Raw genomic sequence first — 17,465 nt, forward strand, 5'->3', positions numbered from 1 at the left:
CTTAAGGAGATATTTCCAAGCGCATCTAATAATGGTCCTAACAGACCAGCCAATAAAGCAGGTATGACAAAAAACAACGTATTGTCAAAAAAAAAAAAAAAAACTTAAAATTGCTTGATAAATTCTAGCAAGTTTACATTCGCTGACACTTTTTGAGTAGGTGCTGTATAAACCAGAAAATTCTGGTCGCATGGCCAAATGGGCTATTGAATTGGGTGAGCATGATATAAGCTTCTCATCAAGAAGTGCGGTAAAATGGCAAGTCCTAGCAGATTACCTGGCTGAAACAGCCGGAGATATCGAAGTCTCGCATAAGTCAAAAGAGATACCACCCCTGCCCAAACAGCTGTGAGAAATGCACACAGATGGGGCTTGTGGTCCAGAAGGCGCAGGGGCAGGAATAGTCCTAAAAAGTCCAGAAGGAGAAGAATATACCTTCGCGCTGCAATTTAGCTTCCCCGTCACAAACAATGAAGCTAAGTATGAAGCGTTGTTATCTGGAATGCGGGTAGTAAAATATCTGGAAGTAAAAGAACTGTCAGTATATGTTGATTCGCAGTTAGTTGCAAACCAATTCAACGAAATATTTGAAGCACATGATGAATCAATGCAAAAATATCTAAAACTTGTGCAAGAACTGGCGGTAGACTTTGACTTATTCCAGATAACTCAGGTTTCAAGAACGTTGAACAAAAAAGCGGATGCACTCAGTAAGTTAGCCGCCTTAACATTCAACCATTTTAAGAAAGAAATTTGGGTTGAGGAAGTTAAAGTAAAATTTATTGAGGAAGACAGTGTATCCGCCGCAGTTGAAGAAGAGGAGCAGAGTTGGATGACACCAATAGTAGAATTTCTAAGCAAAGGCACATTGCCAATAGATTCAACTGAAGTAAGAAAGATTAAGATGAAAGCACCAATGTATTTGTTAGATAAAGGAGTTATATACAGAAAGTCTTTTCTGGGACCCCATTTGCGGTGTCTTAATCCACCTTAACCATAGTCAATCATACGGGAAGTGCACGAGGGAATGTGCGCTTTGCACTCAGGACACAAGACAGTTGCATCCAAAATAATGCGGCTCAGATACTACTGGCCGTCAATGTACAGGGATGCCGCAGAAGTGATACGCAAATGTCAGTCATGGCAGCTTCATGCACCAGTAAGCAAGGCTCCGCGGCATACAATGATACCGGTAGCATCCCCATGGCCATTCTACAAATAGGCAATTGCATTGTGGGGCCATCTCCTGCAGGACCAGGAGGTGTAAAGTTTCTGGTAGTGGCCATTGATTATTTTACAAAGTGGGTAGAAGCCAAACCGCTGAAAACAATTTCGGGAAAGCAAATCCGAAATTTCGTATGGGAAAACATCGTCTATCGGTTTGGAATACCAAATGAAATAGTAAGTGACAATGGAACACAGTTTAGGGTAATCCATTCAGCGATTGGTGCCAAGAGCTGAACATAAAGCAAACATTCACATCAGTTGCACACCCCCAGGCGAACGGTCAGTGTGAGGTCACAAATCAGGATATCGTGTTAGGAATCAAAGCAAGGCTTGGATTGTGACGAAGGGGTTGGATAGATGAACTGTCAAATGTACTGTGGGCGCACCACACAACTCCAAAAGGCGCGACCAATGAAAAACCTTTCAGTTTGGTGTACGGGTCTGAGGCTGTAATACCCGCTGAAATAAATGTGCCAACTATGCGCATAGCTTCCTGCGATGAAAGTAGCAATACCGAAGAACTGCTTGAAAATCTAAACTTAGTTCAAGAGCGCAGGGAAATGGCGGCCATAAAAGAAGCAATCAATAAACAAAGAATCGCAAGCTACTATAATAAGCGCGTACAACCATTATGTTTCCAATTGGATGACTTGGTATAGCGAAAGAATGAAGCAAGCAGAGCAGAAGACACGGGTAAACTCGGACCTAAATGGGAAGGACTATACAAGGTTATTGGCGTAAGCGATACAGGGGCTTATCAGCTAGCAAGTTTAGATGGAAAAGTAATAAAACGGACCTGGCATGCTCAAACACTGAAACGGTGCTACATATGAAAAAACTGCAGAGGGATTGATCACCCCAAATAACTGTTTTAAGTTTTTATTATGTAAAGATTTTATTTTCCATTGTAAACATGACAACTAAGTGTTGGTCAAGTGATATGTTTGAAATAAATTGAATCATTGATAATGCTAAAAACGAACACATATTTCATAGCATTATCCTTCAAGAAAGACAAGCTTTTAGTTGATGTTGTTCTATTTACAAGTGATATTCGTTTAAATAATAAAAGGTGAAGACAAAAGACAGATTCGACGATTTGAAGACGCAAACGATCAAAAAGCTAAAAATTACAAAGTACAATCTAAATGGTTCAATTTATTGATGAGAAACGTCTCAAAATTACAAAAGTACAAGTCGCAAAACGTAAATTACAAGATATTAAATCGTACGAAAGGACGTTCAAAAATTCGAAACCGGGACATGAACCAACTATCAACGCGCTACGCAACGGGCCTAAAATTACAAGTCAACGATGCACAAGAATATAATATATATATATATATATATATATATATATATATATATATATATATATATATATATATATATATATATAATTATATAAAATTATATATATTATATTATATAATATTTAAATACGAGCAGCCCACGTTTTGGAATCATATGTGACCAGGAAAAGGAGGCCATGCGATCGCATGGCCTGGAGTCCTTAAATCCATGCGATCGCATGGAGCACTGTACATGGCCAAGTCCTATAAATTGCAACGTTTGGTCGACGAATTTTTACACAATATAATTCAACCTACTCTCTATCTCTCAATATATATATATATATATATATATATATATATATATATATATATATATATATATATATATATATATATATATATATATATATATATATATATATATATATATATATATATATATATATTTATATTTATATTTATAATTTTAATTTTAATTTAAGATTAATAATAATAAGGTTATGGTAACGAATGTTGTAAGTTTGTAAGTCAAAATTCTTTCCGTGTAACACTACGCGATTAATACTCATTGTAAGTTATGTTCAACCTTTTTAAATTAATGTCTCGTAGCTAAGTTATTATTATGCTTATTTAAATCGAAGTAATCGTGATGTTGGGCTAAATAATAAAGATGGGGTTATTAGGCTTTGTACCATAATTGGGGTTTGGACAAAAGAACGACACTTGTGGAAATTAGACTATGGGCTATTAATGGGCTTTATATTAACTAAACGATACCTCGTTAATTTAATATAAAGGTTACAATTTTACGTATCTATATATAACCACATACGATAAATCGGGTATGGTGGGCGGGATATTTATAAATACAAATTATTGTTCATTTGACCGGACACGGGGATGGATTAATAGTTAATGGACTTATTAAAACAGGGGTGGATTACATTCAAGGGTAATTGGTGTAATTGTTAACAAAGTAGTAAAACCTTGGATTACACGTAGTCGATAACCTGGTGTATTCATTAAACAAAGTATTAAGACCTTGTTACAGTTCGAATCCCCAATTAGTTGGAATATTTAAGTTCGGATATAAGGTTAATTTGATGAAGATCCTCGCACTTTATAATTATGACCGATGGACTATTATGGACAAAATCGTATGGACATATCGAATAATCCAGGACAAAGGACAATTAACCCATGGTAATAAATTAAAATCAACACGTCAAACATCATGATTACAGAAGTTTAAATAAGCATGATTCCTTTATTTTATATCTTATCGCACTTTTAATTATCGTACTTTTTAATTATCGCACTTTTATTTACTGTCATTTTATTTATCGCACTTTAAACTATCGCACTTTTATTATCGTCATTTACTTTACGCTTTAAATTAAGTCATTTGTATATTTAATATTTTACATTAGGTTTTAATTGCGACTTAAGACATAAAATTGACAAACCGGTCATTAAACGGTAAAACCCCCTTTTTATAATGATAATAATACAAATTATATATATATATATATACAAATATAGTTTAAAATATAGCATTAAACTTGGCTAGTTCCCTGGGGATGAACCGGACTTACTAAAAACTATACTACTTTACGATTAGGTACACTGCCTATAGTGTTGTAGCAAGGTTTAGGTATATCCACTCTATAAATAAATAAATAACTTGTGTAAAATTGTATCGTATTTAATAGTATTTCGCAATAAAAATATAACTATTTCGTATACACCTCGCATAACATCAAGTATTTTTGGCGCCGTTGCCGGGGAAGCGAAGCGAAAGGCTATATTCTAAAAAAATTATATATATATATATATATATATATATATATATATATATATATATATATATATATATATATTATTTTTTAATCTATTTTTGTATAAATAACTATATAAGTTTAAAAATATAAAAACATAAAAAAAGAGAAAAAAATATAATTTTATATTTTTAAGTATTTAAATTAAAAAGTTTATATTTTAGAGTTATATAACTAATAAGTAATATTTTTTTTTATAAAACTAATAAGTTTATATTTATATTTTATATAAGTTAAACTCAAAAAAAAAAATAAGTAAAAGTAATCGGGCCGACTACTGTAGCAGCCCAATACAATTTCTGAATTAACAAGCCATGCGACCGCATGGATATATAACCTCAAACTCATGCAATCGCATGACATGAGGTGACAGGTCTGAATCCTCGTCTAATCAGAATTAGGGTTTGATTTATTAATAATTAATATTAATTATTAATAATTAGGGTTTTATATTTTATTATTTAGTTTTAATTTTAGTTTTAATTTGTAAAATTAATTAAGTATTATTAGTTTTATTAATTATATAAATTTAGTAATTTTATAAAAATAATATTTTTATAAAAATTGTATTTTAATAACTTTAGTTTTATCTTTACTTTTTGTATATTTTAATCGTTTAATTCGTAATTTGTATAGTTATCATTCGTAATTAGTTTTAAGACTAGTATTTTGCCGTAGTTATTTCTATTTCTAGATTTTTAGGCTTTGCTCTAAAATCTCTTAAGTACTTTTTCTTTAGACTAAGATTTAGGCGCTTTAGAATTCTACGACGTCGCTTATCGCTTTAGTATTTAATAGATTTTAGTGCCTAATTAAGTTATTGCCGTTTTGGATATAGAATTCCTTAAAGTTTTAATTCCTTTAGACGCAACTTTTAATTCTTAGTTTTTAGGCTTTTAAGTTTCGACGCTGCATTTTATTAATTTTTGACCTTTTATTTTTTAACGTTTTTCGACGCACTCTTTTTCTTTCTTATTTCTCGATGCTCTAGTTTTTAGGACATAGATTTTTTCTTCAAAATTTCGACGAAAAATTATTTAAAGCGGTTAAATTGATAGACATCCAAAATTTTCTGGTTCGTAGTAATAGTTGGATTTGTTAGTGGCGAGTTATGGGCTTCCGATTTAAAGGGTCCTGGCTACCTGTTGCATCTATTGGCTATTCGAAACGTGGACAAAATCAGAAAAGTCTATTAATTTGATAACTTATATAATTTTTATTTTTATAACTAATAGGATATTCTGTGGATGCACAGAGCAAAACGTTCACCACCTTTCATACGTTCACCACCTGTAACTCGATCAAGACATCTAGCCAACATTTTCGCCGTTGATTTTTCTTTAGAATCGTCATCTAGTCAACCAAGTACTTCAATTCAAATTTCTGATAATCTATTTTTTGAACCCAACCTCACAATTGAGAACCCGAAGGATATTCAGGGATAATTCAGAGATCCTGAACCACTAATCACTCATTCAGAAATTGTCGAGGAAGAAACCATTAAATCAGAATCCTCTAGTGATTCAGATTCAACAAATTCAATCATGGAAAATCTGGAACCTCTAAGTATGGAAGACCGAATGAGGGCTAAACGCACTGGCCAAGGTCATGCAATTACTCAACCAGACATTAATGCACCAGATTATGAAATCAAAGGACAAATCCTACACATGGTAACAAATCAATGCCAATTTAGTGGTGCGCTGAAGGAAGATCCAAACGAACATCTTCGAACTTTTAATAGGATCTGTACTCTATTCAAAATCAGAGAAGTTGAAGATGAACAGATCTATCTCATGTTATTTCCCTGGACTTTAAAGGGAGAAGCCAAAGATTGGTTAGAATCGTTACCTGAAGGGGCGATAGATACATGGGATGTTTTAGTTGAAAATTTTCTTAAACAATTCTTTCCGGCATCCAAAGCCGTGAGACTTCAAGGAGAAATAGTTACATGAAATGTCCCGTTCATATTGATTATAAATGTTCCATATTAATTGATTTCGTTGCGAGGTTTTGACCTCTATATGAGACGTTTTTTCAAAGACTGCATTCATTTTTAAAACAACCATAACCTTTATTTTATCAAAAAAGGTTTTAAAAACATTACGTAGATTATCAAATAATGATAATCTAAAATATACTGTTTACACAAGACCATTATATAATGGTTTACAATAGAAATATATTACATCGACATATGTTTCTTGAATACAGTTTTTACACAATATCATACAAACATGGACTCAAAATCTTGTCCTTATTTTAGTATGCAATAGCGGAAGCTCTTAGTATTCACCTGGGAATAAACATGCTTTAAACGTCAACAAAAATGTTGGTGAGTTATAGGTTTAACCTATATATATATATATATATATATCAAATCGTAACAATAGACCACAAGATTTCATATTTCAATACACATCCCATACATAGAGATAAAAATCATTCATATGGTGAACACCTGGTAATCGACATTAACAAGATGCATATATAAGAATATCCCCTCATTCCGGGATACCCTTCGGATATGATATAAATTTCGAAGTACTAAAGCATCCGGTACTTTGGATGGGGTTTGTTAGGCCCAATAGATCTATCTTTAGGATTCGCGTCAATTAGGTTGTCTGTTCCCTAATTCTTAGATTACCAGACTTAATAAAAAGGGGCATATTCGATTTCGATTATTCAACCATAGAATGTAGTTTCACATACTTGTGTCTATTTTATAAATCATTTATAAAACCTGCATGTATTCTCATCCCAAAAATATTAGATTTTAAAAGTGGGACTATAACTCACTTTCACAGATATTTCCTTCCTTGGAAATAAGACTTGGCCACGGATCGATTCACGAACCTATACAAATATGTACATATATATCAAAGTATGATCAAAATATAATTACAACCATTTTTATTATGTTTTAAAAATTTGAGTGTATTAAGTCAGCTTTCCTCGTTAATAACCTACAACTAGTTGTCCACAGTTAGATGTACAGAAATAAATCGATATATATTATCTTGAATCAATCTACGACCCAGTGTATACACATCTCAGGCTAGATCACAACTCAAAGTATATATATTTTTGGAATCAACCTCAACCCTGTATAGCTAACTCCAACATTACTGCATATAGAGTGTCTATGGTTGTTCCAAATAATATATATACATGGGTCGATATGATATGTCAAAACATTTGCATACATGTCTATGATATCCCAAGATTACATAATATATTAGAATACATGTATAATACAATATAAGTTAACTAGGATATCATTTGTATAGATCTGTTAAACATTTCCCGGAGCTAAAAAGATCAAAAATATCCAATCTTGTTTTACCCATAACTTCTTCATTTTAAATCCGTTTTGAGTGAATCAAATTGCTATGGTTTTATATTGAACTCTAATTTAAGAATCCAAACAGAAAAAGTATAGGTTTATAGTCAGAAATTTAAGTTACATGTCAATTACTAAAAAGGTAGTCATTTCCGTCAAAAGAACGACATCTTGATGACCATTTTGAAAAAAAAACATACTTTCACTTTGAGTTTAACCAAGATTTTTGGATATAGTTTCATGTTCATATGAAAAATAATTTTCCCAGAAGAACAACTTTTAAATCAAAGTTTATCATAGTTTTTAATTATCCAAACCAAAACAGCCCCCGGTTTCACTACGACGGCGTATATCCGATTTTATGGTGTTCATCGTGTTTCCAGGTTTTAAATCATTAAGTTAGCATATCATATAGATATAGAACATGTGTTTAGTTGATTTTAAAAGTCAAGTTATGTAACACCCCGTTTTCCCGTGCGCGTCTAAAGGTACGTACTTAATCAATAGTACGCTTATAACTTACTCGTTATGTGATTAAATGAACTAAAGTGTTAGTTAGGTGTAAGTGCATATATGTATATGTGTGTATATATATATATGGGTATATGCGAATGCGTGCGTATACATGTTTGTGTATGTGTCGCGAAGGTGTTGAGTCGTGTAAGACTTAAGGGCGAAGCTTAGACATGGATAGGAATAGTGAACGAGGTGTATTAGTTGTATGAACCTTCGTTTTATGATTTGTTGTCAAAGTGACCAGGAACAGGCCAATGCCGCGTCGCGAGGAATGGGGCCGCGACGCGACAAATAAAGCAAATCCAGATCAGAACTTGAGTTAAGAAGGGTCATTTTTCATTCTTTATATCGCGCCGCGACAAAGGAGCCGGGCCGCGACACCTCTGCAATTCTGACTCCGAATTCTATTCAAATTAAATAGGGTTTAGGGGAAATTTGGTCTTTTTGCATGTAGATCTGGTTGGAGCCTTTAATATCAACCACTTATCTTATTTTTCTTATTTCTTTTCCATTTTTCTTTCACATTTTCCTCTCAAATCCTAAAACCCACTTAGATTAAACTCAAGATTTGAAGGTGAAGTTTTGTGAATCAATTCTAGAAGCAATAATTAAAGTTGCTCTCCTTGTTATTAGCTACAAGCGGATAGTTTTGGAAAGTCTCAACTCTAAGTTTTGAGTTTTAATTAGTTTAAGCTAGGGTTGGTTCATATGGAACTAGTGTGACCCATTTGAGGGTTAAATGGGTGGGTTTTTGGGTTGGATTGTTGAAAGGAAACCCTAAGTAGCTATTATCTAGGGTTTGATCTTGTGATTTGAGGTTGTAAGTGCTAAATGATGTTGTTAGTCATTAATGCACTTTTAAAAGGATGAAAGTGTTGTTATTGTGTAAGTTTGACTTGAATTATGAGTCAAAGAGTCAAAAGAGCACTAGTTGACCTAATTGGGTGAAATGGTTATGAAATACACCAAGTTTATGTTAGTTGATGTTATTAAACCCTAATCACTAGCTTTTAGTGATTTATGATGAGGCATGGCCATTAATGGGCGGTTTTGGTGTAGTTGAGTCATTTAATGCAAACGAGTCATTAAATGCTCAAGGGTTAGTGTTTGACATTTAATTCAACTAGATTGTATGTTAATAAATGCATAATGTAATAGGTACGTTACATTAAAGGGTTGCAAGCTCGGTTAGCTTTCACAGGGGACTTGAGGTGAGTGGAAAATCTATATATGTATGTATATGATTTACGTGCCATATTAATGGTGTCACATAGCCGTTTTGTGACCATAGTTGTGAGACATAGCCGTTTTTGTCCACGTTTTATATTTATGCACATAGCCGTGTTTGTGCATATAGTGGCGAGTAATAGCCATGTTTTACTTCCACGTTATTATCCGTGTTATTGTGCACATAACCGTGTTTGTGTACATGATTGTGAGTAATAGCCATGTTTTACTCACATGTTGATCAAGTGATGCCATAGCCATTTTTGGGAACACTTGAGGGTGATGCCATAGCCGTTTTTGGAATACCTCTGGGGTTAGTATACCATAGCCGTGTTTGGGAGCTAACGGTTGTTATGAACATCGATGACTTGTTTCGCAAAGTCATTCCCCTTGCGAAGGATTTTGGTTAACCATGGTTTATAGTTGGTGATGCTAGCATTTGATTTATGATTATGATATTTATATTATTAATGTGGCTAGTTGTACGGTTTGACGATACTAGCTTATTTATCGAGATGTTATGCAATTGTGTGTGTTATATGATATCGTGGATGCGTGTAGGTAAGTCTTATATGCATGTATATATTTATTCTACTCACTAAGCTTTGCTTACCCCTCTCGTTGTTTATCTTTTTAGATGCAGGCGCGGACAAGGGCAAGGGGGTCGTTGGGCACTAGGTGTCCCTTGTTGTTGTTATGTTGGAGCTTTTGGAAGTTGGCCTAGTTTGGGTAGTTTAGTCCCAAACCATGCTCGGAACGTCGTTTAGTTTATAAACTATCATTTGTAATGGGTCAAACTTGTACTAAACTTTATTCGTGGCCCTCGTGCCTATTGTAAACAAATAATTGTTATGCGTTTTAAATAGAACTCGTGAAATGGGTTACATATTTAATTAGCGTGTAATTGTGTTGTATAAAAAAATAAAATTTATCGTATGGATTACGGGTTGGGTTGTTACAAGTGGTATCAGAGCATGGTCTAAGGGATTTAGGTGACTTGAGATAAGCGCCTAGACTTAGACTTTTGTGTTGTGGAATTATATGCGGGACTTGTAGGACTACGGGTCATTGCGGGGTTTGATTAGTTCTTTGATGCATAAGTGGACAACTATGCTATGTTATGATGTTACTAATCATGTGTTGTTGTTTTGAACATCGAGCAAGATGGTTGTGACACGTTTGAGCATGGCACGGCATGTGAGCGTAATAGTGAGTTGCGACCACAATTACGGTTGCAAGTCAAGTCAAGCAAGGATGTGCGACAAGTATCGAGCTAGATGTGGTGTGTGTGCGGTCATATGCATAGGTATATATGTGTATTAAATTGTTGGTGATGTCTAATCCATTTTTAATCTTTAGAATGAAGACGAGAAACGGAACGAATACGAATGGAAATAGTGGTCCCTCTCATGTGGAGGAAGATGAGATGACTACCAAGATTGAGACCGCTTTAGAAAACTATGTTTCAGTTTTCTCACGAACGGTTAAACAAATATTCGAAGAGTCGGTTTAGGAACAAATTGTCGATATGATTCAAGAACGGATGACTAATGCCGTTAAAAAAGAAGTTGAAAGGAGGTTTCCTAGACCTCAAAATGTGGGCGAGTTGGAGTTTAGCTATAAGAACTTCTTGGCGACTAAGCCTCCTCACTTTCACGGGGATCCCGACCCCATGAAGAGTGCGGCTTGGATTTCCGATATTGAAGGTTGTTTTCGCACGACCGAGTGCCCACCCGAGAAGAAAACGAGTCTTGCTACTAGTTTGTTAAGGGGCCATGCTAAAGATTGGCTCGATGGCAAGATTGATATGGTGGGTGATGCGGCTTTTGTGGGGTTATCTTGGGCGGATTTCAAGAAGGAGTTTTTCCTTGAATATCGTACGCAAGCGGATCTTTTCAAATTGCGCAACGAGTTAAGGAACATGATCAAATGCTAATGGAAGACTTTCATGCAACCCTTAGAGATGATGTAAAGGGTAAAATTAGTATCGGTCATGTTGAAACTTTCGCTAAGCTTTTGGTGGTGGCAAAAGGGTTAGAAGCACAAGCTCCGAGTCCGGTTCCGGTTAGTTATGGGTCGAACAAAAGAAAATTTGGAGCGCCTAGTTACTCCAATAAGAAGAGCAAGGGTGTGTCCGAAAGAGTAGGAAGTATGAAGAAGGGTGGTTCGAATACTTTTACGCCTAATTGTTATAGTTGTGGAAAGCCGGGTCATTACGCTCGTGATTGTTTGATCAAGACGGTCACGTGCTTTAATTGTCAAAAGACGGGGCACCGGAAGGCGGAATGTCCCGAATTATCAAACGACCAAGTAAAGAGGCTAGAGAAGGTGGCGGGGTCAGCTAGGGGGCGTAACTATTTGATGATGAATGATGAAGCCAAACAATCCAACGAAGTCGTCTCAGGTACTTTCATGGTTAACTCTAATCCGGCAAGGATTCTATTTGACAGCGGTGCAAATTTATCGTTCGTGTCTCCAAAATTTGTGCCTAAACTTAATAAACCGTTAGCTAAGTTAAGTCGTCCGGTAGAAGTCGAAATAGCGGATGGCAAGACTGTGCTAGTGGTTGATGTGTGTAAAAATTCTTCTCATTCCGATGACGTTGGGTGTTTTTGATATCGTGGTTGGTATGGATTGGCTCGATCATAATAGAGCCGATATTGCGTGCCATGAAAAATCTATTCGTGTGAAGACCCTAAGTGGGGGAGAGTTAATTATTCATGGTGATAAACGAAGGAGAACGGTGCCGATATGCACTTTTGCACGGGCACGTCGTCTCGTTGTTACCGGTGGCATGGCTTTCTTTGCTCATGTTGTTGATACTCGTAATGAGCCACCACCCATTCGTGAAATTCCGGTATTAAGTGAGTTTGATGATGTTTTTCCGGATGAGTTACCGGGTGTTCCGGCGGAAAGACAAGTCGAGTTTCGCATTGAGTTGGTTCCGGGAGCTACTCCCATTGTTAAAACTCCTTATCGTTTAGCACCGATGGAAATGCAAGAGTTGTTAAATCAAACCCAAGAGTTGCTTGAGAAGGGTTTTATTCGACCGAGTGCTTCGCCATGGGGCGCTCCGATTTTATTCGTGAAAAAGAAGGATGGTAGTATGTGGATGTGCATCGATTATCGGGAGTTAAATAAGGTGACAATCAAAAATCGTTATCCATTGCCTCGGATTGACGATTTGTTTGACCATCTCTAAGGTGCGACATATTTCTCTAAGATTGACCTACGGTCCGGCTATCACCAAATGCGGGTCCGTGAGGAAGATATTGAGAAAACGGCCTTTCGAACGCGTTACGGGCATTTTGAATTTGTGGTTATGCCTTTTGGTCTTACGAATGCACTGGCGGCATTCATGGTTCTTATGAACCGAGTGTGCCAACCTATGTTGGACAAGTTGGTAATTGTGTTCATTGACGATATTCTTGTCTATTCTAAGAGCATGACGGAACATGAACACCACTTGCGCGAAGTATTGAAGACGTTGAGAAAAGAGAAGTTGTATGCTAAATTTTCAAAATGTGAATTTTGGCTAAGGGAGGTTCAATTCCTTGGCCATATTGTGAACAAGGATGGTATTCAAGTAGATCCGAGGAAGATAGAAACGGTGAAGAGTTAGGGACAACCGACTATGCCTACGGAAATCCAAAGTTTTCTCGGATTGGCCGGTTACTATCGTCGGTTTATCCAAGACTTTTCCAAGATTGCTTCGCCATTAACTAAGTTGACAAGGAAGAATACGAGATTCAATTGGGGGAACGAGCAAGAAATCGCTTTTCAATTGTTGAAAGAGAAATTGTGTAAAGCTCCGGTCTTAGTATTGCCGGAAGGTGTAGTTGATATGATGGTCTATTGTGATGCTTCTTTGAATGGGCTCGGGTGTGTTCTAATGCAACGAGGTAAAGTCATCGCTTACGCCTCTCGCCAATTAAAGGAACATGAAAAGAGATACCGACTCATGATTTCGAATTAGCGGCGGTGGTCCATGCTTTGAAAATTTGGCGCCATTACTTGTATGGTGTCAAGTGTACGATTTATTCGAATCACAAGAGTTTGAAACATCTTTTTGATCAACGGGATTTGAATTATCGTCAACGTAGATGGATGGATGTGGTGAAGGATTATGATTGTGAGATACTTTATTATCCGGGCAAGGCGAATGTGGTCGCGGATGCGTTAACCCGAAAGAGTCACCACCCGGTGTTACGATTGGGATTGTTACGTATGATTATTACTAACGATTTTCTTGAAAAACTTGGTGTGATTCAAATAGAGGCTTACGTTCACAACAAGCATGCGGAACGAATTGTGGGGCAATCGAAATTCATTACGATGGGTTCACGTGGTTTATTGTCTTTTCAAGAAAGAGTGTGGGTGCCTAAGATGGGTGATTTTCGAAAGGTGCTTCTTGATGAGGCGCACAAGTCTAAGTATTCCATACATCCGGGTGCGACAAAGATGTACCATGATTTGAAGAAAGATTATTGGTGGCCGGGCATGAAACGTGACGTTGTTAAATATGTTGAGCAATGCGGCACGTATTTACAAGTTAAAGCCGAACACCAAAAGCCGTATGGTAAGCTGCAACCGCTAGAAATTCTGATGTAGAAGTGGGAACATATTACCATGGATTTTATTACCAAGTTGCCAAAAACGACAAGAACCCAATTTGACACTATTTGGGTGATTGTCGATAGATTGACGAAGAGTGCGTTGTTTCTTCCTATTAAAGAAGAAATTTCGTCGGAGGCACTCGCGAAGATGTTCATTAAAGAGGTGATATCGAGACATGGCGTTCCCGCGTCTATTGTTTCGGATCGGGACACGCATTTTACTTATCGATTTTGGAAGAAGTTTCATGAAGATATGGGTACGAGGGTAAATATGAGTACGGCGTACCATCCTCAAATGGACGGTCAAACCGAACGTACGAATCAAACATTGGAGGATATGTTACGTGCGTGTATCATTGACTTCGGTGGTAGTTGGGATGAACATTTACCTTTGGTGGAATTCTCGTACAATAATAGTTTTCACTCTAGTATTGGAATGCCACCGTATGAGATGTTGTATGGTAGAAGGTTTCGAACCCCAATTTGTTGGGGCGAAGTGGGACAAAAGGAAGTCGGGAGCTCCGACTTGGTATTAGAGACAAATGATAAAATCAATATGATTCGGGAACTTCTGAAAAAGGCGCAAGATAGGAAAAAGTCTTACGCCGATAAGCGTAGACGCTTGATCGAATTCCAAGAAGGTGATATGGTGATTCTCAAGGTTTCGCCATGGAAGGGTATCATTCGGTTTCAAAAACGGGGAAAGTTAGCTCCTCGGTTTATTGGGCCATTTAAGATTTTGGCTCGTGTTGGTGAAGTTGCTTATCGTTTGGAATTACCCGAAGAGCTTGCGGGGATCCATAATACATTTCATGTTTCCCATCTCCGTATGTGTCTTGCGGATGATTCGTCGTGGATGCCACTAGATGATATCGAGTTAAACAACATGTTGGAGTATGTCGAAGAGCCGATTGCTATTCTTGATGAGAAGGTTAAAATGTTGCGTAATAAGGAGGTGAGGATCTTTAAGGTCCAATGGCATCGTAGTAAAGGTTCCGAGTTTACTTGGGAGCCCGAAGAATTTGTGTTGGTTTATCTTCCCTCGTGTCATGCGGCTTGGATCACGAGGACGCGCTCCGATTTAAGTGGGGGAGAGTTATAACACCCCGTTTTCCCGTGCGCGTCTAAAGGTACGTACTTAATCAATAGTACGCTTATAACTTACTCGTTATGTGATTAAATGAACTAAAGTGTTAGTTAGGTGTAAGTGCATATATGTATATGTGTGTGTATATATATATATATATATATATATATATATATATATATATATATATATATATATATATATATATATATATATATATGGGTATATGCGAATGCGTGCGTATACGTGTTTGTGTATGTGTCATAAAGGTGTTGAGTCGTGTGAGACTTAAGGGCGAAGCTTAGACGTGGATAGGAATAATGAACGAGGTGTGCTAGTTGTATGAACCTTCGTTTTATGATTTGTTGTCAAAGTGACCAGGAACAGGCCAATGCCGCGCAGCGAGGAATGGGGCCGCGACGCGACAAACAAAGCAAATCCAGATCAGAACTTGAGTTAAGAAGGATCATTTTTCCTTCTTTATGTCGCGCCGCGACAAAGGAGCCGCTCCGCGACACCTCTGCAATTCTGACTCCGAATTCTATTCAAATTAAATAGTGTTTAGGGGCAATTTGTTCTTTTTGCGTGTAGATCTGGTTGGAGCCTTTAATATCAACCACTTATCTTATTTTTCTTATTTCTTTTCCATTTTTCTTTCACATTTTCCTCTCAAATTCTAAAACCCACTTAGATTAAACTCAAGATTTGAAGGTGAAGTTTTGTGAATCAATCCTAGAAGCAAGAATTAAAGTTGCTCTCCTTGTTATTAGCTACAAGCGGATAGTTTTGGTAAGTCTCAACTCTAAGTTTTGAGTTTTAATTAGTTTAAGCTAGGGTTGGTTCATATGGAACTAGTGTGACCCATTTGAGGGTTAAATGGGTGGGTTTTTGGGTTGGATTGTTGAAAGGAAACCCTAAGTAGCTATTATCTAGGGTTTGATCTTGTGATTTGAGGTTGTAAGTGCTAAATGATGTTGTTAGTCATTAATGCACTTTTAAAAGGATGAAAGTGTTGTTATTGTGTAAGTTTGACTTGAATTGTGAGTCAAAGAGTCAAAAGAGCACTAGTTGACCTAATCGGGTGAAATGGTTATGAAATACACCAAGTTTATGTAAGTTGATGTTATTAAACCCTAATCACTAGCTTTTAGTGATTTATGGCGAGGCATGGCCATTAATGGGCGGTTTTGGTGTAGTTGAGTCATTTAATTCAAACGGGTCATTAAATGCTCAAGGGTTAGTGTTTGGCATTTAATTTAACTAGATTGTATGTTAATAAATGCATAATGTAATAGGTACGTTACATTGAAGGGTTGCAAGCTCAGTTAGCTTTCACAAGGGACTTGAGGTGAGTGGAAAATCTATATATGTATGTATATGATTTACGTGCCGTAATAATGGTGTCACATAGCCGTTTTGTGACCATAGTTGTGAGACATAGCCGTTTTGTCCAGGTTTTATATTTATGCACATAGCCGTGTTTGTGCATATAGTGGCGAGTAATAGCCGTGTTTTACTCCCACATTATTATCCGTGTTATTGTGCACATAGCCGTGTTTGTGTACATGATTGTGAGTAATAGCCGTGTTTTACTCACATGTTGATCAAGTGATGCCATAGCCATTTTTGGGAACACTTGGGGGTGATGCCATAGCCGTTTTTGGAACACCTCGGGGGTTAGTATACCATAGCCGTGTTTGGGAGCTAACGGTTGTTATGAACATCGATGACTTGTTTCGCAAAGTTATTCCCCTTGCGAAGGATTTTGGTTAACCATGGTTTATAGTTGGTGATGCTAGCATTTGATTTATGATTATGATATTTATGTTATTAATGTGGCTAGTTGTACGGTTTGACGATACTAGCTTATTTATTGAGATGTTATGCGATTGTGTACGTTATATGATATCGTGGATGCGTGTGGGTAAGTCTTATATGCATGTATATATTTATTCTACTCACTAAGTTTTGCTTACCCCTCTCGTTGTTTATCTTTTTAGATGCAGGCGCGAAGAAGGGCAAGGGGGTCGTTGGGCACTAGGTGTCCCTTGTTGTTGTTATGTTGGAGCTTTTGGAAGTTGGCCTAGTTTTGGGTAGTTTAGTCCCAAACCATGCTCGGAACGTCGTTTGGTTTATAAACTATCATTTGTAATGGGTCAAACTTGTACTAAACTTTATTCGTGGCCCTCGTGCCTATTGTAAACAATTAATTGTTGTGCGTTTTAAATAGAACTCGTGAAATGGGTTACATATTTAATTGGCGTGTAATTGTGTTGTATAAAAAAATAAAATTTATCGTATGGATTACGGGTTGGG

At 36.5% G+C, this 17,465-nt stretch overlaps 1 protein-coding gene across 1 annotated transcript; it reads left to right on the forward strand.

The window, feature by feature from the left end:
* Window positions 1–355: 355 nt before the first annotated feature.
* LOC139859849 (uncharacterized) lies at window positions 356–994 on the forward strand. The gene has a single exon (XM_071848617.1). It carries the CDS (start codon window positions 356–358, stop codon window positions 992–994), a length of 639 nt encoding a protein of 212 aa, XP_071704718.1.
* The last annotated feature ends 16,471 nt before the right edge of the window (window positions 995–17,465 follow it).

The sequence above is a fragment of the Rutidosis leptorrhynchoides genome, chromosome 7, assembly GCF_046630445.1.
Source record: "Rutidosis leptorrhynchoides isolate AG116_Rl617_1_P2 chromosome 7, CSIRO_AGI_Rlap_v1, whole genome shotgun sequence".
In the NCBI taxonomy this organism is placed as follows: domain Eukaryota; kingdom Viridiplantae; phylum Streptophyta; class Magnoliopsida; order Asterales; family Asteraceae; genus Rutidosis; species Rutidosis leptorrhynchoides.